The 25,249-nt window shown below is 36.1% G+C and overlaps 1 protein-coding gene across 5 annotated transcripts in view; it reads left to right on the plus strand.

The window, feature by feature from the left end:
* The window catches only part of PHF14 (PHD finger protein 14), a 161,635-nt gene that overhangs the window by 39,140 nt on the left and 97,246 nt on the right, over positions 1 to 25,249 (plus strand). For all 5 annotated transcript variants that reach the window (XM_063152135.1, XM_063152126.1, XM_063152141.1 and 2 more), the window contains 6 exons: positions 389 to 659; positions 1,227 to 1,333; positions 2,664 to 2,759; positions 4,291 to 4,394; positions 5,811 to 5,942; positions 14,185 to 14,353. In XM_063152135.1, the coding sequence (XP_063008205.1) occupies positions 389 to 659; positions 1,227 to 1,333; positions 2,664 to 2,759; positions 4,291 to 4,394; positions 5,811 to 5,942; positions 14,185 to 14,353 (879 nt within the window). The remainder of the gene's footprint in view (positions 1 to 388; positions 660 to 1,226; positions 1,334 to 2,663; positions 2,760 to 4,290; positions 4,395 to 5,810; positions 5,943 to 14,184; positions 14,354 to 25,249) is intronic.

Consider the following 25,249-nt stretch of genomic DNA (forward strand, 5'->3'; position numbering starts at 1 on the left):
TATATGCATATGTGGTAGGTCAACCAAAGCTTCTACCAGTTATGAGTTTTCACAGTCCTATCAAATTATCATTATTTGAAGGGGTTGTCTCATAGCCAGCAGTCATCTGTTGCTCTCATCAATGGGGAAATCTCATCCAGAAGTGTGTACATAGCTCCAAAACTCTAGTGAAAGGAGAATGTTGTTTGTGTGTGCACATTGAAGTAAAACGGAATGTCTGTATCGACGTCTGTTTCTTGAGTTGTAGAGCTCCTGAGTGAAAATGGCATTGATTAGATTGCACAACACTTAAAATGAAAATAAAATGCAGATGTGTTCCAAATTATAGCTCAAAACTAATTTTGAATCATTCCTTGATGTTTTTAATGGGTGGAATTGTTCCTTGCAGGCTCGAATCAATGCCAGGCTGCAGCAGTACCGTGCCAAGGCGGAGCTGGCGCGCACCACGCGGCCCCAGGCCTGGGTGCCCCGGGAGAAGCTGCCGCGGCCGCTGACCAGCAGCGCTTCGGCCATACGGAAACTCATGCGCAAGGCCGAGCTGATGGGAATCAGCACAGACATTTTCCCAGTGGACACTTCAGATACAAGTTCCAGCGTTGATGGAAGAAGAAAACATAAACAACCAGCTCTCACTGCTGACTTTGTGAATTATTACCTTGGTAAGGGTGAAAATAGCTTATTGTTCTCAATGAAAAGGTACCACTTTGATACATTGTACTATGCTATTTCATTGGCTTTTTTATTTTCCCTGTACTTAATTGTTTATAGTAGATAAATGTGAATTATGACTTCATTTTAGGTCAGGTATATTATTGCTTGTGGTGTCTGTTTACACAGAAACCTTTTTTTTTTAAAGACACTTTAGAAAAGAGTAAAATCTTTCAAATATAAACAGAAGACCAAACTGTCTTAAGAAGGGAGTAGGTAACTTTTGGTATAATATTTTTTCCGTAAATTCTTCTCCATTTTTATGTGGAATAGCATGACTTTTTGACTCTTTGCTAGATGCTGATCAAAGTTCATAATTTAAACAACCACAGTATTTATGCAGCAAAATACAAATAGCCTGTTCATTCTACTCAGTCTTGTATTAAACCTCTAGGCCATAGCTTTGTGTCTTGGTATTGCTATAGTTTTTTACTTTAGATTGCATCACTTTTTTTAGTGCATAAAACTTGAAAATGTATATTCAAGAGTAGGAAATAACGCCATTTTCTTTTAAATAGAGAGAAATATGCGCATGATTCAAATCCAGGAGAATATGGCTGAACAAAAGAACATCAAAGATAAGTTAGAAAATGAGCAAGAAAAGCTTCATGTGGAGTATAATAAGGTAAAGAAAAAGAGGTGATAAACCCTTGTACCATTTTAGTATTGCTGCTATTAACTTAGAATTTTTCTTTCCATGGAAAAAAATTCGGAGAAAAACATAAGATGCAAGCTATTGATCTTTTCAAAGTAATATTTAAAAACTTATTTTTTCTTTTAAAAATATTCAGTAGTCTGTCTTCTCCCATGCAAATAATACCAATTTCTGAAATGTGATATGTTGACTGGACCCAAGTTCTTTAAATGACCCTACTGAGAGCTCCACTAACAAATTGCACATGGACCTGTTTGAACCTGCATGATTCTCTGTTTGTAACTCCACTTGATCACCCGTAATCTGTGATACTCAAAAGTGTTATTTATTTATTTATTTATGTCAACTACAACTCCAGTTGGGCTTAGGTTTAATGACTTGACTAATTTTTCAGACAGAAATAATCAGTATTCACACCTCCACAGTGTCCTCTGCGTGCTTTTTAGGGTATAACAAATTTGAAGCCCATAAATTACGGCTATGCTCTCCCATAGTGTTGCTAATGTAATTTTTTTATGAACTCATCCTTATGATTAAAAAAGAACTTTTTGCATTTTTACCAAATATTTTATTATAAAGTTATTTTGAAACATAGATATACTGTGCCTTTTGTGACAGATGACATGCTGCAGTTCTTGCTGAATTCAACAGCCTATTAAGTGATAGTTAATAAAGTTACTATGGTGTTCCTATTAATTCTTAAGCTGTTTGGTGTGTGTTTTAAGTGAGAACATATGGAAAATGTAGCAGGAGATCCTTGTGAACTGCCCAGGGATGATAAAGGGAAATGAAATTGTGTCTGGGGATATTAAACAAATTAACAGTTACCTCCCAAAATACACAACCTAACAGTTGCTTCCAGAAGAAAAAGAAACTTTTTTTTTTTGCTTACAGCCTTTACTTTTAAATTTTCTTTTTCTGTGAGTGTGGCAAAAGAAAGTTTTGATTTATTTATATGTTCACTTGTTACAATCTTGCTGCCTAAGTAGTGTGGACTTCACATATAAGATGTTCCTGTATTTTTGTTTTGCTTTCCATTTCACTTCATGAAACCTTATTTCCATGCTGAAATACCTCAATACTTTACAAAGCAAGTGGTTGCTCTGGATTCTTGTTTCATTTCTGTTAAATTAATGAATGGTTCTACTAATCTCAGCTATATTGATATGAGTTTCATTGTTTTTCTAATCCCACAATAAATTAATGCACCCTTGGTAAGTAAGAGGCTGAGTAAATTTTATTTAATAACTCTTAAAGGATTTTCCTTCCTGTTGCCTATTTTTTTCTTTTAATTTTTCAGCTATGTGAGTCCTTGGAAGAGCTACAAAATATGAATGGAAAACTGCGAAATGAAGGGCAAGGAATTTGGGCTCTGCTGGGTAGAATCATTGGACAGGTTGGTTAGTTTTTTGCCCCACTTTACAGAAAAAAACAGTAGAACAGGTTTTCCAAGAATAGACCTTTTAGTTTCTGCCACTTCTATGGCCAAATAAATTTATTTGATTTGATCAGACCCAGGTTTTACTCAGTGGATAATGCTTCCTGATTGAAGTACCTAGACTTCTGCAAACCACCTACTAGGAACATGTAACCTAATTTTGTTGTTGTAATAGTGTGCTTGTTTGCAAAATTTCTTTCATTTTGGTGCAAGTGATTGACCTGTCATTTGTGATGAACCTTAGCATGAAGCATGAGTTAATCCTACTGATTTTTATCTCCAGTTGTCTTTATTTACTGTAGGCTTCAAATGATAAGTTAACTCTTTATGGCTTTTATGAGATAAAAATCCTTTTAAGTGCAATATGTAATGATGTGTAACAGAGGAGAATGTTTTGATCAAATGAATATAAATATCTAGGACAACAGAAGATGTGGGTTACTTCCTTTTGACAGCAATTATCTTTGTTCCCATTGATACGGGAAAAAAGAGAAGTGAAGATTTTTGCAGTGTTTTCATACATGTTTATGTCAGAGATATTAAATGTCAATGGACATTTTGGATTTGAGAGGGAGATTGCAATGGTTTCCAGTTATGATTTAAGATTGAAGAAACTGTTCACTGTGGAAATGCAGACATAGAATTACTCACAATTTTGGTACACCCTTTATTGCTGTTGAGTTTGTGCTGCTGTTCCAAAAACGAACCTTACACTTCCTTTATGCAGTAATAGTTCCTAAGATATGCAGCCTTTTCCTAGTTCCATTTGTCTGCCTACCTCTCCTGCTTGCAAAGAAGAATTCTTGTATAACATATCTTTTAAACCAAGATTATTTTTCCTTCCTTTGAGTAAGTATTCGCAAATACAGTTCCTGATGCAAATGTTAGTGAATTTGAAAAAAAAGGAAAGAAAAGCTGAGCAGAATTCATTTACACAGCTTGCATGACATTTTTTCCAGTTGGTTGAACAGATGCAGACCCATGGGGCTGCTGAGAAATGACTTTGATAGATGGTTACTGTCTGAGAAGCCAGCACACTGCAGATAGTAGAAACCCAACGAGGGTCTCGTCTGCTTTGTGAAGAGCTTGGTCCAATAAGATAATTTTTCTAATTAACCTGTCGAGCACCAGTGTAGCTGCAATGCTGGGGAAAATAAACTGCCTCAGTGTTCTGCCACTTTCATGAATCTGCCATTGCTTGTTTCAGCTTCCTAGAGAAATGCATCCTTGTCCATTCCTATATTGGAAGCTTGAAGAAAAATTTTAAAAGCTTGTCTTTTGTGTGTTTCTTACTGACTTGAAAAAATTACTGTAAGGCTACTTTACTTTATTTTACAGAATCATAGTGGGATAAATGTGTAGCCTGTAAAATAGTTAGCTAAGCAATCTCCCACTTGTTATGTGTCTTGTTCTTCATGCATTGAGATGAGAAGAATATTCTTTAAAAGTGTCAAGACTCATGTGTATTGCATTTCTTCAAATCCAATAGAAATTGAACATACCAGCAATTTTACGGGCTCCTAAGGAAAGGAAACCGAGTAAAAAGGAAGGAGGAGCACAAAAGGCATCTACACTTCCGGCAGTACTTTATAGGCAAGTAATTAAATTTTAACGGCATAGATACAGTATCTAGTAATTTATAGTTTCAGAAAAGTGTTCTGAGGAAATTGTTTATTTCAGGTTTTAATTAAAAAATGCTTTAAAGTTGTTGACACATTTTTACTTATTTTTGAAGGCTAAGTTGGATAGTAGTCAATTCTTCACCCTATCACACATGAGTAAAGTTTGGATGTTTTTGCTAATTTGATAGCAGTGCTTTAAGGACAAAACTGTCTCCTTGCATCTGAAGTAGAAGAGTCCTTGGCTTTTTTTGATGTGAAAACTACCTGCACTTTGTTCTTTGAATGCAGTCATCTGAGTGGATGATTTTGAGAACAGTGACGATGCTGTTCAGTCATGATTCCTGGGTGCACAAAACACTTGTCCATATAAGAATTCTCACTTTTTGCTTGTGCTAAATTTCGCTACTTCTATTTTTTTATTAATTCCCAAGGTTATGAAATGTATTGACTTACTCTGCTGTAGCTTTTTTCCTCTTCCATAAGTGGTGAAGCTACTGACTGGGTTTTTATTAAATGTAATAGGATCCCAGACTGTGACTGTGCAAAATACACACATGTCATCTAGGTTCTTCTTTTCTCACCACAGCTGGGGAGTGACGTGGCCTATTGCTTATCTAGAGAGCAGCAGCAAGACATCCAGCCACAGCAAGTAGTGTCTTGCCCAGCTAGAAGGCTAAGGGGAAGAGGATGATTTTACACAAGCAAAAGTTAATTTTAGTGCTGCCAGAGATAGAAATCTTGAAAATGTGGCAGTGGGCTGAGGATTTGGCAGTTTTGATGTACACAAATAATTGGAGTCTTGCTTCACCAATTCTGTTTCATTCGAATGCACTCAGTTCCTCCCATGTTTAGTGCAATCAGTGAACACCTGTCTTTTCAGAATAACTAAAGTTTCAGTTACACTAAAATAATAACAAAAAGGAAGTGTAATTTCTAATGAATAACATTGCCCAGCATACCAGCAGCGCAGACCTGTTTCAAGGTGGTTACCTGCATAAGTAAGTGTGTGATTGATTATCAAGACTGGTACTAGCAGCATAATTTTCTGTTTAAGCATTTGTTGTATTTTTTTTTCACTTGCCACTGGTATATTTTGCTGAAGTATTGAGTGATTACTAACTTATTAGAAGTCCTCCAAAATTTAATTGAAAGCTATTTTTTGCTAACACTGACTAGTAGCCTTTTATGCTTTTACTGTACATAGGTAGAAGCTCCTTAAAAAACTCCTCCAAAATTAATCCAAAATATAATTATGCAATTAAATGCATGATAAATTCAAATTGAAGTTGACAAGTGTTTGTATTAAAACTGGGGAATGTGCTGGGGTATATAGTTTGTTCTTTATGAGTATGTAATTATAATGTTTTTCTGCTGCGTGCATGAAAAGTTGTGGAATTTGCAAGAAGAACCATGATCAACACCTGCTCCTACTGTGTGACACTTGCAAACTTCATTATCATCTTGGTTGCCTGGATCCACCTCTTACAAGGATGCCAAGGAAGACCAAGAACAGTTACTGGTAAGAACACAGTTAATGTGCTGTCCTGTGCTGTCTCTGTACTTAAAGTAGGATGTAAATGTGAACACACTTGCAAATTCTGAGTGGATTACACATTGTTTTAATGCAGTTTGAGGAGTTTTTTTATTTTCAGGTTATTAGCAGTGATGTTTCAAGGTCAAAAAAAAGAAGTTATAAAGATTTTCTCATTATTAGCCACTGTGTAAAAATAGGTTATAGCTGTAATTTTCTTGGGTTTTGAATTCATCTGTGATTGTTATTACTGCAGTATAATAGCAGTAGGAAATTATAGGCTAATACTTTTGGGAAATGAAAGACTTGGTTTTCTGTTTATGGTAGGACTGAGATAAGCAACTCTCTGTTGAGATCTTCAGGCAAATACTTGTAATATTTTTAAATAAACTTGTAAGTAGCTCTGTTTATTGCACTATGGGAAGTATTGGGTTTACTGCTGTCTTAGGACTCAAATGTACAATGACAGATGTTCATAACTGTACTTACTGCAGTTACAGTTCCATGAATTAAAGTTCTTTCTTTCATGCTTGTGGAGCAGAACAAAAGCTAAGTTGTGCAGTGGAGAAATGATAAGGTGGCGGAGAATCTGATTTCCAAACTGTCATAAAATTAGATTGCTCTGCTCTATAGTGTTAGCAGTCCGCATGTTTTAACTGCTCTGAAATGTGTTACATACAGCAAACTCAGAAACAGTTTGTAGCTGGCAAGAAGTTAGAGTACAGCATCTCGAGGAGTCATTCACCACCTTGTCTGAATGTTAAGGTACAAAGTCAGAAAAGTATAAGAATTTCTTCTAAAACAGTAAAACTATTTTAACAGAAAAAGAGTAGTTTCTGTTTTTCTTCATGTGTCTCTGAATTTTCTATTAAAGAACTTGCATAAAATATTTACTTCAGCCATCTTTTTGGCTAGTTTTGAAGATTGTGTGCAGAAAAAGATGGCCAGTATATGACATGGGAGGCCTCTCTTTTTTGTATCTTATTGTTACAAAACCTGGATTTACCTCAGTAAATTTGCCTCAGTAAATTTAAAAGATGAAAATCTCAAAAAGGTTTTCACCATCACCAATACTTTCCTGAACCTAATTTTCTTTTAATTATTTAATGTATTGTATTGTTAGACTTTTGATCTCTTTAGTCAAATTTGCCCAGTAGTTATTTTATGTGGAAGCTTTTTTTTATATTTTAAATTTTTAGATAGCTTCTTCATTTACACAGGAGATTTGATTTTTATTCTGCTTTTTAACAAAGTTGAAAAAGCTCACTAAAAGCTATCAGTACAAAAGATATAAGACTAATTCTCAGTAGGTGTTAAAGGAAGGATAGGTCAGGTTAGGTAGTAAAGCTCTTTCATTTCAAAGCTATAACTTAGCTTTGTTGTAAATTTCATGCTTCAGTTATATCTCAGATCACAAACTTGGCTTTTACTTCTAATTAGCTCAGGCATATTCTGGAGTGTGAGATGATAGCAGACAAATTGAGCTGCATTGATTGCATTCTTTTCATCATTGAACATTCCTTTATGTATTCTTTTCAGGATCAGTGGAGAGCACATAGAACAAACCCTTAATCCAAGTTTGAGTTCAGCAGGTTTTTCCTCCCCTGCTGTTTTGAATACAATTTTTATCTTTTGTTTAAAATACGAAGAAAAGGACATATATTTTTTAGATGAGGGCCATGTATTTTCAGATATTTGTATAGGATGTAATAGGAACATAACAGAAAAATAAAATTGGTGTAGTGGGAAATTCCGTGAAACACTAGGCAGGTTGAAAGACTTTAAGAGTGGTTAAAAACATTGAGTTTAGTTCTTTTTTAAAATAGTAATCAAGAATCAATTGTTTCTTTGTATTTTTCTTTCTATTCCATTATCACTGATGATAATTTACTGAGAATACCTAACTTGAGCCCTTGTAAAAGTTTTTATGATTACAGTCATGTACTTTACTAATTTATGTTTATTTAAACAATGAGTACTTTAACATGAGTTTATTCCATCAGCTTCACCTTTTATATTGTGTTTGAGGATGCCAGGCGATACAGGTTATGTGTGTGATGTTACATAGAGTAATTTGTAGTTATAATTTTTATCCATTTCAGGCTCAGCATTTAATAGTTTAAATTACAGTTTACCAAAAAGGGTTTTGAAATTGTTAAATTAAACCCTATAGTATATAATAGAAAAAACTTTGAGCATATTATGTATTTAAAAGCTAATTTGTTGAAGAAAGCACAAATTATATTTTGTTACTCAGTGTTAAATTTAAAATGAGTTAACAGTTTTAGTCTTAGTGAAATCATAGTAAGAATTTCGACCTGGTGAGCACCAGTGTTTCATGGCTTACTGGTTTAAAACACTTAACACTAAGAATTTTCCGTGTTTGGAGGTGTAACAGTTTTATTCAGGGTAACAGAACACCCTGCACTAGTTTGTACCATAGTAAGTGCAAAGCCTGTCCTCATTTCAGATAGATTTGAGATGAGGAACATAGAAACTATTTTATATAATAGTACATTAAAGCATTAATTTATGCCTGTTTTGATGCTGTGCTTTTAAAGTAGAATCGTAGAATATCCTGAGTTGGAAGGATTGAGTCCAGTTCCTAGATCAGATTTTTTAACCATACAATGAAAGGGTATGGTTTCCTTCCATTTAAAAATTTGTGATTTTCAGTTTCTTAGAAATTCTGTTCCTTAAACAATTAAATATTTTTTTTGATTAGCATGTTATCATAATGCGAAGTCTTATCATTCTTGCTGACAACTTGTGTGTTTTTATACTCCTGACCATTCTGGATGTATTTTCCTGGTAGAGAATGTTCTTAACTGGTACTAAAGCAATGCACAAGTGTTGGCAGACAATATAATGAATCAAAATCTAATTGTAAAGTATTGGCATTTTCATTAAGAAAATACTTGGCAGCTACTAACAAGGATTAGCTTCTTCTATTGGAATGAGATTGCTGAAAAAAGGTGATAACTTCTGGTAGCCTATGCAATATTGGGGACTGAGATGGACAAAACAAGGACTAATGGTTGTATTAAGGTTGGTTGGTTTTATTTTTGCTCTAGAAGGCCAAGTTATTTTAGTGGTGACTGCTGTGGGGAATATTGGCCACAGGACAGAATGAGCTGTAGAGTTCCTGGCCAGTAGTTCCATGAGCACTCAGTGGTGTCTGGACATTCATTCATATTCCTGACCTTGTTCATTCAGTACTGATCCAGCACCTCTTCATCCTGAGTCGCTGGATAATGATATAAAATTATTAACTTGAATAAAGTTAATAATTTTATATCATAATTTTTTTGCATTTTAACATACATTTAATATAATATACATTTTTACATGCATTTAATGTAATTTACATATTTATGTATTGTCACTTGTCTGAATTGAGGGATGTTTAGGTTGTTGCAAATGGCAGATTTTCTTTTTTTTAAAAAACTTTGTAACTTTACACTCTGTAAGGTGCTCTTTGAAGCTTTTTGACAGCTGTATTAGGTTCATGTAAACTGCTTTTATCTCCAGAATAAAAGCAGCCCTATCTTTTTTCCACCTCCACCACTGTCATTTACATGTGTAATTTATAGGTGTCATCTTGAAGCTGTGGTCTGTGTTTCTTGTGTTCAAAGTGACTTAATTCTTTGTAAACATTGTGAGAAGTGATTTGTCAGTGTGTGTCTGGGAGACCTGTGTCTTCCTTTTGAAAACAAGCTCTGCTTATTTTCCTTTTTAAACACCAAACACCAGTTCCAGTACTGTTTTCTGGAAGCACTGTAGTGGTATTTGCTAAGCAATTTGAATATACTCTTTCCCAACTCACTGCTACTGACTTAAGATGTGTGTGAAGTGGGAAGTTATCTATGATTCTTATACCAAGTTAGATTGAAGAAACAACAAAATCACCCAATTTCTTTTTTCTTCTGTAGGTTGTTAGTGCTTAATCAGACATTCTGTATGATTAAGAGATTTCAAATCAGTACTGAGAGTTCTTGATGGAACAAACTTCCAGTAATTTAGCAGCGGGCACATTTTAGAAGTAGGCATATTATTGCCTGCTACTGATTTTCCCTGTGGGTCTAGATTAGGCAAGTCTAGACTAAAAGCAAAACAAAACCTGTGTACTGAAAGTTGAGTCTTTGGCACCATTTCTCCTGCTGTTTTGTTTATGCTGCATAGCAATGCTTGCTAATTTAGAGGTAGGCAAAGATTGTTGCAGTAGTTCTAAAGGTGACCTGCTGTGACAGGTTCTCTGTTCACTGCTTGTCATTGAAGAGCTGAAATTAAGTGAGCATGACTGTGGCACAGCCAAAAAGAAGTCATGTGGCTGTTTCCTATTACTATATTGGGATTAAACAGCAGAATGGGAAGAGTACTTCAAATTCAAGAACCGTTTTGGAATAAACTATAAGAAAGAGCTGAAAAGAGATTGTTTCCAAGTCAGAGGAGTGTGTATCTGTAGTAGCATTTCTGTGGCTCTGTGGGAGCTAACAGACAAACTCCTTTGTCTGTTTTGTAAGAGGGATGATGGGACATAGTTGACTATAACAGTAGAGCCTATTCTGGTAAATCAGGAGGTTGCTTGTAAGTTGATGTTTATAACTCCTTTCCCCCTTTACCTTTGATATATTTGTTATATAAAGTTTTGTTATGTGATTCACACAACACTCTCACTTCCATCATAGTATGATTTTGCTTTTCTTTTCTAGATCTAGGCTTTTTGTAATTTTGATTGCTTTTCATTTTTGACTGCTTTCACACTTGCACAACCTGTTTCAGAGCAAGCTTGTTCATAAAAACAGAATTTAAGTAACTTGAATGCAGTACCTCATCTTTTGGTCAAGATGTTTTATGTCTTCCTCAGTAACATAAAAGTTACAATGCTTCACAAACATATTTAAATAGGGTAATAGTGCAGCTTCAGGATTTTAGTGATCTGCATGGGTATTTTCTATAGAACTATCCGAACCCAGGTAGCAGAAAAATGGTGTCTTTCCCTTGTAATAACAGAGATAAAGGAGTTATTTAAATCATACAGGCAGAGTGGTAGATCCAAGAAACTGGATTCTCCACTCCAAATACTGTTGTAAAACCCTATGACTATTTGTTTCTCTTTTAACAGTGTCATTTTTAGTGCAGCTCTTAAGTTATGGAGGCTTTTTCTTTAATTTATACATGGCACATATTTTTACCAAAAATAAATGCTTTTTAAGAACAGCTCATAGAATTTTTGAGCATTTTCATAGAAATTGCTTACATCTGCATAAGCAGATCATAGTAATTACTTTCAGTTGTGCTTTCCAGTACACAAATTAATGACATGACTATTTCTGCAGTGTTATGGAGGGCCGTGCTCTCTGATGCTTGCTAAATAGAAATTCACCTTAAAGCTGTGGGTTGGACAGCTTTAAGAACAATGCATCCATCTTATGAAAATAAAGAAATTCAAAGTAACTTATAGGTAAGCAGACATGAAATATTTGGAGAGAATATTGTTGCTTAAAGCTTCTCTCTCCATCATTGGAGTGCCTTTCTCCATAAGATCTTTAAATAATAGGAGTTTGGTTTAAATGTGCCCTTATTGACTTTAGTGTATGTGGATACATATTTGTGTGTGTATATTCACACAAATTTATGCAAATATATAACTGTAGAAAGTGGCATTGTGAAAGCTGTTGTACCTTATATTTTTCTATATTCTAGTGTCTTAAGGCCTGGAGGTGTTAACAAGTACTGTGTGTGTAGCAAACTGAGACTTGTAAAGAGGAGTGTGCTCATTTTATCAAGCACAGAGAACAAAACTCCAAGTAAGCTACTCCCTTTTGTCCCACCCCTTCTGATAATGTAGGAGCAATGGGGAGAGATTTACTAAAGCAAATAATAACCACAGCAATATTAAATGCAAAAGGTATATGAGAGAGAGAGGGTTTTTCACACAAATGGGTATTCACCTGTGGGTGCAAAAGCAATGTTTCCCAAAACCAGTGCTGCTGGACAAAGGCTTTAAGCTGGACAAAGCCCTTGCAGCTTAGCCTTCCCCTTCCCCAGTGTGAAGAAAGTAGCAAAGAGCCAGGCTGAAACTCAGAAGCCAGATCCCAGGTATTGTGCTTCCCACTGGTTTTCCCAGAGCGCTGTGCTGGGCTGTGTTCAGCAGCGTTTGCCCAGCTTGACTCGGTGCCGCGCGCCCGGCACTGGCACCACTGGCACTGCCAGCTCTGGCCGTGGTTTCTGTCCGGCTGTTGCTGCAGCATCAGCTCAGGGGGGGTTTGGGATGCAAAAGGGGACCAGCAACGATGGAGAGAGGGCTGGGGCCTGCTCATGCCAGCACCTTCTCTCTGGACAGATCCAAGCAAGATGGCAAATTTTCTCTTTTTGGTGCTCGACTCTTGCTGCCAAACCCACGCCCCCAAAGATGATGTGCATGGTGGGGAATTAAACAGTGCTGAAAATTCCATCCCCCTTTGCTCTGTAACCAGAGCAAGGAGGAAGAATACAGGACTATATTCTCGTATGCTGGCCCCAGACTGTTTGAAAAGGATATAAACTGTCTTCCTTGTGCTTTGGCTTTTCGTAAAGACTCCATACTTACATGAGAGAGGGGAGAAACGGTTATCTTTCCTGCAATCTACCCTGTTCTGCTTTTCTAGACCAGCAAATATTTCAAGTACTTTCATTGGTCTTATTCACCCTGTCTTAAGTTCTTTTGAGATAAGAGGTAATAAATGTTTTTAACATTGCAATGTAGCCACAATTATATAAAATTTACATATGGAAAAGTTAAAGGAGAAAGTTCTTGAGTTAGTCAGGGTTGCACTGATCTGTTACCCAGTCCATGACTAGATTCCCTCTGTTCTGACTTGGTAGCCACTGGTCTGTGTAGCAAACCATGATGATTCCTGGTGTCCTTTGGTATAGTTAGGAGAGATCTGAGACTGTACTGCTTGGATTACTTTGAAAGAACTAAAAAACACAGAAAGTTGATGGACGTGATATTGTGTTAGCCCTCACTTGAAGTTCACAGGAGAACTGTTCCTGTTGAATGTGTAAATTGCAACAAATAGACTCAAATACAACATGTGTATCTGACTTTGTGCTTTTGTGTATATAGGATGGATATGCCTTCTTGTTGGAAATGTGTATTAAAATTTAACTTCAAATAATTAAATACATGGGGTTTTTGTTCTGTCTTCTTCCAAAGCAAATTTGCTCTATCATTTAGATAATTTTAATGTGCTAATCCCTGTTAATGCCAATTAATAGCACAAGATTATGTTGATTTTTTTTTGGTTGGTATTATTAAAAAAATGTTTAATAGAAGAACAGTGATGAATTGGACTTTATTTGAATGGACTTGTAATTTTTTGAATTGGAAGTGTAGTGTGAGAAGTAATTAAAACTGGCTATTCCAGTGAGTATAATGCTTTTACTGAACATCCACATTTATGACTTGCATAAAATGATTTTTTGCAAATAAAACCAAATCCTGATGAATTCCTGTCTTGTTAATAGAATTACTTTAGAATCCCTTAATTTTTGAAGTTCTGATGGTGATTTTGTATTTCTTTCAGAAACTCAGTAGACTTTATTTTTTTCAATTTAGCGTTCCAAGTTTGTTAATATATGTGTTTAGCTTCTTTATTTGTAATTTTCTCCTAACAATTTTTTTCAGATTTAAAACATACTCCCTTAGGGAATGCATATTAAAATTTATTTTCATAAGAAACATGTCCTCCAAATCTCTGCCACTAAAGCATACTCTCATTGGAATGAATTGAGCACCGTGTCATTGTAAAGGTTAACAACCTGGTCTGGTGGAGGGTGCCCCTGCCCATGGCAGGGGGGTGATGATCTTTAAGATCTCTTCCAATCCAAACCTCTGTATGATTCTATAATTAAACTGCAGCAGCAGCTGCAGTAATTGATAGAGTAGAGATCAGTGGGCAGCTTTAAAAATGAAGATGTGGTAGAATGAAAATAATGAAATAGGGGGCATTTTTCCTGAAGATTAATTTCTACTTTCAGAATCTTGGTTTTCAAAGTTAAGTACTGTCAGGAAAATAAGAACATCTTACTTGTGTTTTGCTTGGTTGCTTAAAATGTACATTTTAGATGTCCATTTGATGTCTTGACTTTGACTTTTGAATTTATCTTAAACACAAAACTTCATCATGTTTCTTTTTCTGCTCTTGTGACTGCAGTCTTAAAAAGAAAATCTTCCGCTTTGCAGGCAATGCTCAGAGTGTGACCAGGCAGGTAGCAGTGATATGGAGGCTGATATTGCCATGGAAACCTTACCAGATGGGACCAAAAGATCAAGGAGGCAAATTAAGGAACCGGTGAAATTTGTTCCTCAGGATGTGCCAACAGAACCGAAGAAAATTCCAATCAGAAACACGGTAAATGATGGTGGAGGTGATGTGTTGAGGCTCATATTCATAATATTGTTTCACATGACCTACATTGTGGACATTTTGAATTGAGGGATTTCAATTAGATTGATGTTCTCTTTTTGTTATGTATTCCATTTTCTCATTTTAGTTCTTTTTTAGTTGTGGTAAATATTGTTTTGCTAAAATAGAAAGCTGGGATAAATGGTACTTAACTGAAGAGCTGTACAAGCTTAAGAAAAAATCCAGTTTGCCCTTAAACTTAGCTTTAATAGCTGTTCTTCACTGTAGTAGTAAGGACACTTGTTAGGGTAAAATTAAATATATTGAATTATAGCTGTAAAATAATTAAATAATTGGTAATTTCCTTATCTACAGGCAGCCTGCTGATTGACTGCACATTTTATGACTGTCACAAGACCCTGTTATTTCAGTTTGTTTGGCTTCCTAGTCTTACTAGTCACTGTATATTTTGTTAAACTTTCATGGTGGATAGAATTTTGAGAAGACAAGCAAAACCTCTTGCTTCCTGTACTGATGAAATATTTAGCATCTTTCCTTCCTTTGAAAGCAGTGCTTTATTATTGATCACTGTACATTTTTCCTTAAGTTTTTCTCTCCTCCTTGTTCAGAAAACAAGGCTTTTCATGTGTGATGTGTCATACCACCTATAAAAAGAACATAAAAATATCAAAGGGCATTTAGGTCCAGGTTATGGGATGAGTAGTGTTCCCATATCCCTTCAGACATAAGCGGTTCATCTTCCAGTATATTTCTTAATATCAGGAAATATTGCAACCTCTCACATTAGAGTTAGATAAACTTCATCTTTCATGCAGCACAACTTTATTTTTTTCATAAAGCTTTCTAGGCATTTTATGATTATACTAGCAGATACCTTACTTAATGTACACTGATAGGATTAAGCAAGTATTTTCCTGACCCAGTCTTAAATGTTTGTTTTAATTTTGGGCCACAGCTTTGATTTACCTAATGCCTTCTCTTTCCTTGTCTGTGACTCAGAACTTTAGGAATGACTCAAGCCAAGCTGATTAATTTAACTCAGACTGTTAGGAGTGTGAGTAATCCAAAATTAAATTTTGAGAAACTTCTTTATTTTCCTCATTGAGGCAAAGTACCCTTTCTCCTAAAGCATAAGATCTCATAGAATCTTACAGCTGCCTGGGTAGGTTGAACTTAGTGTTGTTATGCTTATGTTCACACAGAAAGAAGACTTGTCTGCTGTTCTGCTTACTGAACACTTTGTATCTCATATCCCATTTTTCTTCTTTCTTTCTCTTCTCTCTTTTTATACCCGATGTAGTGCTCTTAGGGTGTGGAGAATCATGATTCTGGGACTAAAGAGAACTAAAATTATTGCAGGAAAGACATTCATAGTTGTAATAAAAAAAGGAGTAATATAAGGCATTGTTCAGAAATCCATAGGAATGCAAGATTGATTTGTTCTAAAGCCTATGTAATAACTGCCAAAGTTCTTCTGTGCAAAATGGAGACAAGTCTGATTGCTCTGAAGTGTTTCCCTCATGCTGTGGTGTGTTACATAATATATCTACACACATTGTAGTATGTAATAAAGAGATTAATTGACTTTCAGTGGCATACTGTGTTGTCACTGTATGGTGTTGCACTGTGGAAAAACACTGCTATCAGTCTAAGAAAGATTTTGTTCCTCTGCTTGAATTTTTGGTCTTTGTTTCAGTTCTCTCCAGTTCTTTGCTTCTCTTCAACACACAGTTTGCAAGATAACATCTTTGCTGCCCTGTCAGCAGGGCTTCTCTGTAAAAGAGAAACAGTGACCACTGACTGTTCCCCCCTCCAATGATTGGCCTCCTTCTGGGTAACTCCCCCAGTTTATATACTGAGCATGATGTTCTGTGGTGTAGAATATCCCTTTGGTCAGTTCAGTCAGGCTGTCATGGCTGTGCTCCCTTCCAGCTCTTTGTGCAGCTCCTCCCTGGCAGAGCATGAAACACAGAAAAGTCCTTGATTTGAGGTATACATAACTTAGCAACAGCCAGAACATCCATGTGTTATCAGCATTATTTTGTCAGCATTGCTGATACCAGGTCAGCTCAGCTGGTCAGAGCATGGTGCTAATAATGCCAAAGTTGTGGGTTTGATCCCTGTATGGGCAATTCACTTAACAGCTGGGCTTGTATGATCCTCATGGATCCCTTCCAACATAGAATATTCTGGGATTCTCATGCTAAATCCAAACCCCAGAGCACTATACCAGCTACTCATAAGAAAATTAACTCTATCCCAGCCAAAACCAGACCATCTGGCCAGAGACCTGTGACAATTGGAGCACACTAGCGTTCACAGCTTCTGCATGACATTAGAGACTTAGTTTCCTTCTGTAATTTGGAAGTGTGAGAGGACTAATACTGAAGCAGAGTTATTCAGAGTCAGGACAGTGCTTCTCCCTTGTACAGTTCTCTACATTAATTGTGTGCCAGAACAGTGTTTTGTATCCTAATGCTAGATAAGCTTTCTAAAGAACCCCGTGAGTGCTCTATGTATTTCTATCTCTTATCTTTCAAATATTTCACAGCATATTTATATAGACTCATAGATTGACAGAATGTTCTGAGTTGGAAGGGGCTCACAAGGGTCACTGAAGTCCAGGCCCTGCATGGGTCACCTCCAAGAACCATACTGTGTGCCTGAGAGCATAGTCCAAACACTTCCTGAGGTCTGTCAGGCTTGGTGCTGTGACCACTTCCCTGAGGAGCTGTTCCAGAGCCCAGCCACCCTCTGGGTGAAAAACCTTTTCCTAATATCCAAACTAAACCTCCCCTGACCCAATTTTAGGCCGTTCCCTTGAATCTTGTCGCTGGTCACCAGAGAGAAGAGATCACTGCCTGCCTCTTCTCTTCCCCATGTGAGGAAGCTGGAGACTTCAATGAGGTCTCCCCCTCCCCAGGCTAAACATGCCACTCCTTTAATGTCTTCCCCTCTAGGCTTTTGCCATCTTTGTAGTCCTCCTTTGAACTTTTTCTGATAGCTGTAATAGCTTTATCTTTTTTATATCACAGTGCTCAAAACTGCACACAGCACTTGAGGTGAGGCTGCCCCAGTGCTGACCAGGGTGGGACAATGCCCTCCCTTGCCTGGCTGTGCTGTGCCTGATGCCCCCCAGGACACGGGAGGCCCTCCTGGCTGCCAGGGCACTGCTGAATCATGTTCTGCTTGCCATTGACCAGGGCCCCCAGGTCCCTTTCTGTGGCACTGCTCTCCAGCCTCTCCTTCCCCAGTCTGTCCATACATTGAGGGTTGCCTTGTCCCAGGTGCAGATTCTGGCCCTTGTTAAGCTTGATACAGTTGGCAATTGCCCAGATCTCTCATTTAGGACCCTCTGCAGGGTCTCTCTGATTTTGAGGGAGTCAGCAGCTCCTCCCAATTTAGTATAATTGGCAAGCCTACTTAGTATATCTTCAAGTCCTGTGTCCAATTGGCTTTTGAAGATGCAGAGAAGAATTGGGCCTAATATGAAGTGCTCTGGAGCCTCACTAGTGACAGGTCACCAGTCTGATGTCACCCCCTTCACTATAACCTAAGGAAATCAAGTTGGACAAGATGAACTTTCCCCTCATTAAGCTATGATGGTTCTGACTGATGATTTTGTTGTCCTTCGAGGGTTTTTCAGTATCTCCCAGAAAAATCTCCATAATTTTACCAAGCATTGAAGTGAGACTGACAGGCCTGTAGTTTCCAGGGTCCTCCTTGCCCTTGAAGACTGGGATATTTGCCAGCTTCCAGTCAACTGGGACCCCTTGGATTCCCAGGACTACTCAAAAATCATCAAAAGAAGTTTTGTAATGACATCAGACAGTTAAGTATTCTCTAATAAGGCCCCATCAGGCCCCATAGACTTACAGGGATCCAGCTGGAGCAGTGAATCCCACACAAATTCTGGGTTGACTGGGAATTCAGCATTCTCACAACCATGGTCTTCAGCTGAGGGCATTGGCACCCCCTTAGCCTGTTGTTGCTGATGAAGACAGAGGCAAAAAAAGCATTAAACATCTCTGCCTTGTCTGTGTTTCTCTTTGTGGGAAGACAGAGAGAAAGCCCAGCCATTTGCACTCCTTTGTTTTTCTGATTTTGATCTTCCCTTGACCATATAAGTGAATATACAAGGGTAAATTTAAACAAACCATACTTTTACTCTGTATAAATGACAAATGAATGTAAATAAACAAGACATTAAGCTTTATACTTAATTCTTTTTTGTAATGGCTGCATTTGCAGACAGAATTTAACGAATTGTTTATGCTTTATACATTTCAAGCCATATGTAGAGAACTTTTAAAGATTTTTTGCATTTCAGTGCATAGCTTTTAAAGCCAGGTTTATTTAAAATCGTTATAATTTTATCTTTATCATTCCAATTTCACACTTTTATAAGCATCACAAATCATTATTTCTGCTGCTAAATAATTTCACAGAAATTAATAGCTAATGATTACCATATAGCTAATAGAAATCAATAGCTAATTGCATAAACCAGATATCTGTTAACATCTTCCTTATATTTCTATATTTCTTATAAATCTGAATATGTTTTTTAACATTTGCTTTTCTAAGCTGTACCATTTCTTTCACATTTTTTTCCTCATAAAGATTATAGAATAGATTGTTTCTTTTGAAAATACTCTAAAGAGATGCAAATAGCATTCTCAGGAGTAAATTGAGAGGTTAATGGTTTTACTCTATGCTTTTACTCTATGCTTTTACTCAGCTGTGTAAGTACAGATTTTCAGAGTCTATTTCAGGTGATCTATATTATAAAAACACAGCTTTTAAAAATATCTTGACTTCATTTGCTATCCTAGAATAAAAAAGAATACACAGATTATTTTTTTATCAAACATGTCATTGCTAAAATAGTTTTGTTAGTCTGAGGTCTTGCTTTTGTGAAATAAGAGTTTTCCCTCTGTCCTTTTGAAAAAATGAACTTAAGTATATTTTTAAGGTTTCATCACCCATGCTTTCCCTACAATGTATGCAGTTGTCTGGAAGTATGATTCAGTTCCTGTATGTCATATACATACAACATCTTCTGTAGAAATTTTGTGCTGCTGGGGCTGGCTGTGTGCTCTAAGAGTGGAAGGGACACTTCGTGTGTCCTTGGAAGTAGTGTTTGTGTTGCTGAATATTCCATCTTCCAATAAATGCTGTCAGATCCTGGTACTCTTAATGAGGATATTAGAGGGTTTTTTGTGTGGCTTGTTTTTGTGGAAATTCCATTTTGAATTCCTTTTTATTGAGAAGCATCTATCCACCTAGTGTTACAAAGGTGAAATAAAAGAATTTTGGGAACTTAATTGTTGAAGCCTATAAATGAAGTATTCTGATGCTCTGATACCAAACTTATTTTTGCTATTTGAAACCTAAAAATCTTTTTTCTGTAATTGCATTGTATATAATCCAGAGAAACACACAGTAATTTTTCTCTTTAACAGTAAAAAATCTATGTTAGTTATGATTGTGACATACAGAATTTAAAGATTAATTGCTGTCAACTGAACATAAGTGCTCTAGAAAAAAATCGGTATTCAGTCAACTTTCTGAAACTTAAAGTTTTCATTACAATGAAAGTTGTAAAATAACTTTGTTTTCTTTATCAATTAATAGAAAAGCTCAACTGAGGCTATGACACCTTAACATCATAAACGTCACAAATATATAAACTAATTATTTCAGCTTGCCGAATACATGGACACATGATAATATAGGACTCTCTTTTGGCTTCAGGTCAAATTCAGAATAGAGTGAAGTAAGATCTAGCTCTTCCACAATGCTTGAAGCAAATGGAGTGTATCAGTTTGACTTTTTTTTTCCCCTTCTTTGTTTTGTTTTGCTTTGTTTGGAGTTTGGGGATTGTTTCAGTTGGTTGGTTTGATTTTTAAGAAAGCAAGAAAAAAGAAAGAAAAAAAAGACCTGCAGATGAAAAATCACTTGCTTTTCATGCAGCAAAGGCATGGAGAAATGAATGTATTCCAAATGGTATTCCAGTGGTGTCAATACTGGTATCTCTCTAAGTAAAGGTAACCAGTGTATCTGTCAATTCTGCAAATAAGTTCTCGTAAGTTGAGTTTTCCAGGAAAGAATCACTTGTTTTATCAATGCCTGAAAACTGAGCTTTTCTGGCCTCCTTGTCTTTCTGCTTGTGTTTCAGTTCTCTAAACATGTACTTTGGAGAAAATTAGTGTTAAAAAGGATAGAAGTCAATCCTGCTCTTTCTCAGGTTCTGTCACTTATTTCAGCCTGAGAAACAGTAGTTACAAATTATTTGATAGACTCAGTGATAGTTTTGCTTGAAAGCAGGAATGTTGCAAAATTTTTGATTTTCTAGGAAAAAAGTTCTCAAGACAATGGAAACTTAAAAAAAATAGAGAAAAATTGTAATTCTATGTAATTAAGCTTCATGGTTGACTTGTTTCTTTTTATAATCATATTTTGATTAACTGCTGTTTCTTTTCATCTGACAGTTCCTTTTTATTACTGTCATTTTCCTGGAAAATTTAATAATTATTTCAAAGATATTTTTTGAATAGGAGCGATATATACCATTTAAGATACTCGCTGATCTGTACTGAACAAGTGTGCCATCTGGTGTCTACATGGCAGTCCTTACCTCTCTTTGAAATTGTTTTATGCCTATGGGCTGCCATCAGTTGAACATTTCTTCTGCCTTTTAACAAAGCAAGGGTAGTCAAAAGGATTTTTTCTGCAACTGGATTCATCATAACCTTTTCATTGGCAAAGGAAATTTGCAGTTTCTAATTTTTCATAAGGAATAGATGACATCATGAATTAATAATTGCTATCTTGGCAAAATGATCGTGGTCAATGTGTAACAGGATAGAGAATACATTATCTGTGCAGTTTCTACCTGTGTGGCTTTTTTCACAGGCTTTTGTGATTTGTTTTGTGCACGCTATTGATAGTGCACTGATTTCATTAAGTCACTTTTTTAGTAGAGTGAAAGTTTCCCCACTTCCATTTTCTGAGAGTGTTCTGTTTGGCTTGTGTTTCATATCAGAGTTATCTTCTGTTCTGTAGTGGTGTAATTCCCCTGGGTTGACCTCTTTGTTTGGAATGATTATGTAACATTCTAATGTTTACTGACTTTTGTTTGTTTGTTTGTTTTTGGATTATCCTTAGCAGTACATGATAAAGGCTGCATAAGTGAGATGGTTGAGTTTTGGAGGTTTTTGATATGTGTGATATCTATCTATGAACCATAGTTTGATAAAAGGTAAAAAAACAAACTGTGGAAGTACATCATTAATGTTAGTGTGTCAGCTGCAACTTGACATAAGATAGAAATGCAAATGTCTGAAGAATTCAGATAGGATCCAGAGTTAAACCATGGTTGTAATCTTGTACTGATCCTCTTTGCTGTGCTTGTCAGCATGTGTAAAAGACAACTGTGTGTCTTTTTCAAGTAGTCACTGTAGCCACAGGTCTGGCAGGGAAATATAAGTCAATATGTGCTGTTGTTTCTGACAAGAAATATGACGTTTGTAGATCTCCAAAAATCAAAGCACCTAAAGTGCTTCACATTTTGCCCTCTTAAAACACAAAACAACTCCTGCAGACTTTCTGCAGAATAAGGAAATTACTGTAGTAATAGTTTTGAAAGTCAGATGTATCTTAAATATCATTGTAGTCCAATACCTGCTACATTTATATTTTCTTTCTCAAGGAATGTTTTGAAAAAAACTCAGAAATCACCATTGATCTTCTGAAAAACTGTGACACATGAGATCAAATACAGAACCATACTAGTTCAATTTATGTGGACTTGAACCTTTGCCACTTACCACAGTTGTTTTCAGTATTTCATATTCTTTTCCATGTATTGTTAACATTGTTAACTCCTCTATATCGTCATGTGAAAAACAAGAAATTAAATAGGTGACGGTATGCACTTTTATCCTCTAGGATCACTTCAAAAAAAAGCTCATGAGGAGCAAATACTTCTGACTTTCGGGAGTCACCTCTCCTATTTTGGTTGGTTTACAAGTTCTGGATCAATCATGTTGGGCTTTTTCTTCCAAATGGCAAAGCAAAAGTGCTCCAGGGGAACATCCTGCCTTCTATTGCTGTCTCTGGATTAACTGGTTTAAGGCACAAACAGTGAAACATAACAATGAGGTTTGGTGACAGCCATAGTGGTCTTGGGTCATGTGGGCACCTATTCTGTCCTGTTCACCACTGTGCTTTCCCACCTGGAAGCTAACATGTCAGCTTGTGGCAGCTCTTAGTGATGCCAAACAGACTGTTTCCTCTGCAGCTTTGCTTTGCTGCTTTGTTTCCTTTTACAAACATCCTGTTTACTTTCAACAACTGTAGGGTTCATCTTAGGCTTTATTTTTGTTTACAGATGTCTTTCATTTGTCTCCTGTATAGAATTTATTTTTCTGAGAATATTCAAAATCTTTTAGTCAATGCATTATCTAATCTTCTTCATTTTATGTGTTTCATATTGTTGCTTATAAACAAAAATACAAAATGTAAGCACTCACTTCCAGCTTTTCCAAGTTCAAAATGGAGACTGTCGCTTCAGTCTTTCTTCTTCTCCTACTTTTAGGTTTGAACCCATTGTTGATCACACTTTCCCTCAGCATATTTTCGTTCCATTTTGGACCGTGTTCTTTAATGTTGTTATTTTTGAAGTGTCTTGAGTTCACCATTTCCTCCCATGCATTACCCCGTGTCCGTCATTCATTTGATTTATGTCACATTGTATCATTTATGACTTCATCATTCATTATTAATTTATTGTGTTGGTATTGTATTCTGCTTTTTAGCCATTTAAGTCATGATTCTTTTAATTCCCTATGCCAACATGCAAGTTTCCACTCTAACAGCAGAATGCTGCACAGCTTATATGGATACTTTTGTGACACAAAACACAATGGCTGAAAGAAACCAATTTTTTATTTATCTTTCCCTTGGCTGTGGAAGTGTATGCTCTGATTCTCCTATTTTTTCTTTGTTTTTCCAAGGCTTTCTCTAACCTTCTTTCTTAATTGTGTTTTGTTTCTTGCATTCTATATTGTAGAAAGATACATATTTTATGGAGTATTGTAGAAACTGTCAACTTAGATCATTACAGATTAGATTAGACAGAATGATCCAATGTTGGATCTTTTCCTACTGCTCTTTCTTTCCAGATTTGATAGCTGTTTGCATGTGATGCCCACCACTGCTTCTCTCTGGGGACTCTTGTAATGTTTGTGTGAATTTTTAAAACAATAAGCAAGAGAGGTAGGATTTTATCTGCTCCAACTATTAAATGAAAAATCAGGAGTTAATGAAATAACTGAAATAAGTGAAATGGGGAATGCCTTAATACTGTGGGATTGTTCTCTAACTTCCACAGATTGTAAGCCTTGAACTAAAAGACAGAAAAGGACATTGCCAATTTTTAAGTTTCATTTATTCAGAACATTGCTCTTTTCAGAGGACAAGCATTAAAATTGCTATGAAGGGTAAATCTTTGGTAAGATATTCTTGGAAAAGATGGCTTGCTTTCATCTTGATGATTTCATTGAATCAAACAGTTCAATTTCTTTACCCAAGGAAAATAATCTTACAGGATTTTAAAGAGTTTAATTAGCAGTTTATTTGATCAGGTGTGTTTTTCCCCTCAAAATGTTATGCTAAAAGAGACTAATAAGAAGAATTTAATCTACTTTATCTTTAGCAATTTTAAACTTTTTTTATCAAAGTGTTTCTTTTGTTCTTGTTTAAAAATAATTCTGTTTTATACTGGCATCTTAATTTTAATTCCTTGACCTTTCTTGGTCTGCTCAGATTACTTTGGGTTGTATTGCTAATGAAATAAGGTACAATTTTTCCCTTTCAATTCACTGTAAGATATGTTCTTTGTGATGCAACAGCTAAATCTGTTTATTTAAAATATTACAAGTTTTAACTTGATTTCCTAAGGAAAATAAGTTAGTCATTTGTCTACTACTATAGTAGCATTGCCTTTAGTAATTGATAGACCCATTATTGCAATATTTGATTGAGAGTTGTGTATGCTAAGGTTATTAAGTGTTGGAGTGTTTTTTGGAGCAGCTGAATGGGAAGGATGAGGTCTGAGTGTGGAAAAGGTTCTCACTTTAGTTGGGGAACACATGGAGAACTTTGGGATACCTTGGGAGGTACGGTTTGGATGCACTAGAGAAGAAGTTAAGCCACTAGAGAAGGGGAGGAATATAAATATTGTTTCAGGAGGTCAAATTTTATTAATTCAGCTGGTTTTAGTGTCAATTCATTCCTTTATTTGAATTATTTCACTACCATAATTGTGAAAGAAATTAAATGAAAAATTTAGTCTGCACTTGTTATGACTTTGGCATGTTTTTCTGAGTTTTTGGGGCAGTTAAGATTATATAGAATCAGCCCTTAGCTATAGGCATCTAATTTTAAATCCTCAGTTGCCTGTGTGGTAAGCAGAACTGGATGGTGATTGCATTCTGATGCTGTGGGCTCCAGATCTCAGTGGCTGGAGTCTCAGTGTTACTGGTAAGGGAAGTGTCTGAGCACATCACACACTTTGCCCTTACTGGAGTGCCCACTGAATGAATTCCAAAGCTGTGTCAGTACAGAATTTTGGATGAGACACAACCCAAGACTTGCCAGTCAGCAGTCATTAAATGTCAACATTTGAAATAATTTTTCACAGAAATCTTTTATTTCTACATGAAGCAAACTTTATAGGTACATATTTTGAGCCACTTTGCATTGTTTGGTACTTTTTTTTGAAATTAGTATTCTTGTTTGAAGTGTCATCTTGTCACAGTTGCCTTGTGTGGGTTGTATCTCTCTAATCCACACCTTGCTCTGTTTTGATCTGGA

Source organism: Melospiza melodia, chromosome 1 (assembly GCF_035770615.1).
Source record: "Melospiza melodia melodia isolate bMelMel2 chromosome 1, bMelMel2.pri, whole genome shotgun sequence".
NCBI classification, from domain to species: Eukaryota; Metazoa; Chordata; class Aves; order Passeriformes; family Passerellidae; genus Melospiza; species Melospiza melodia.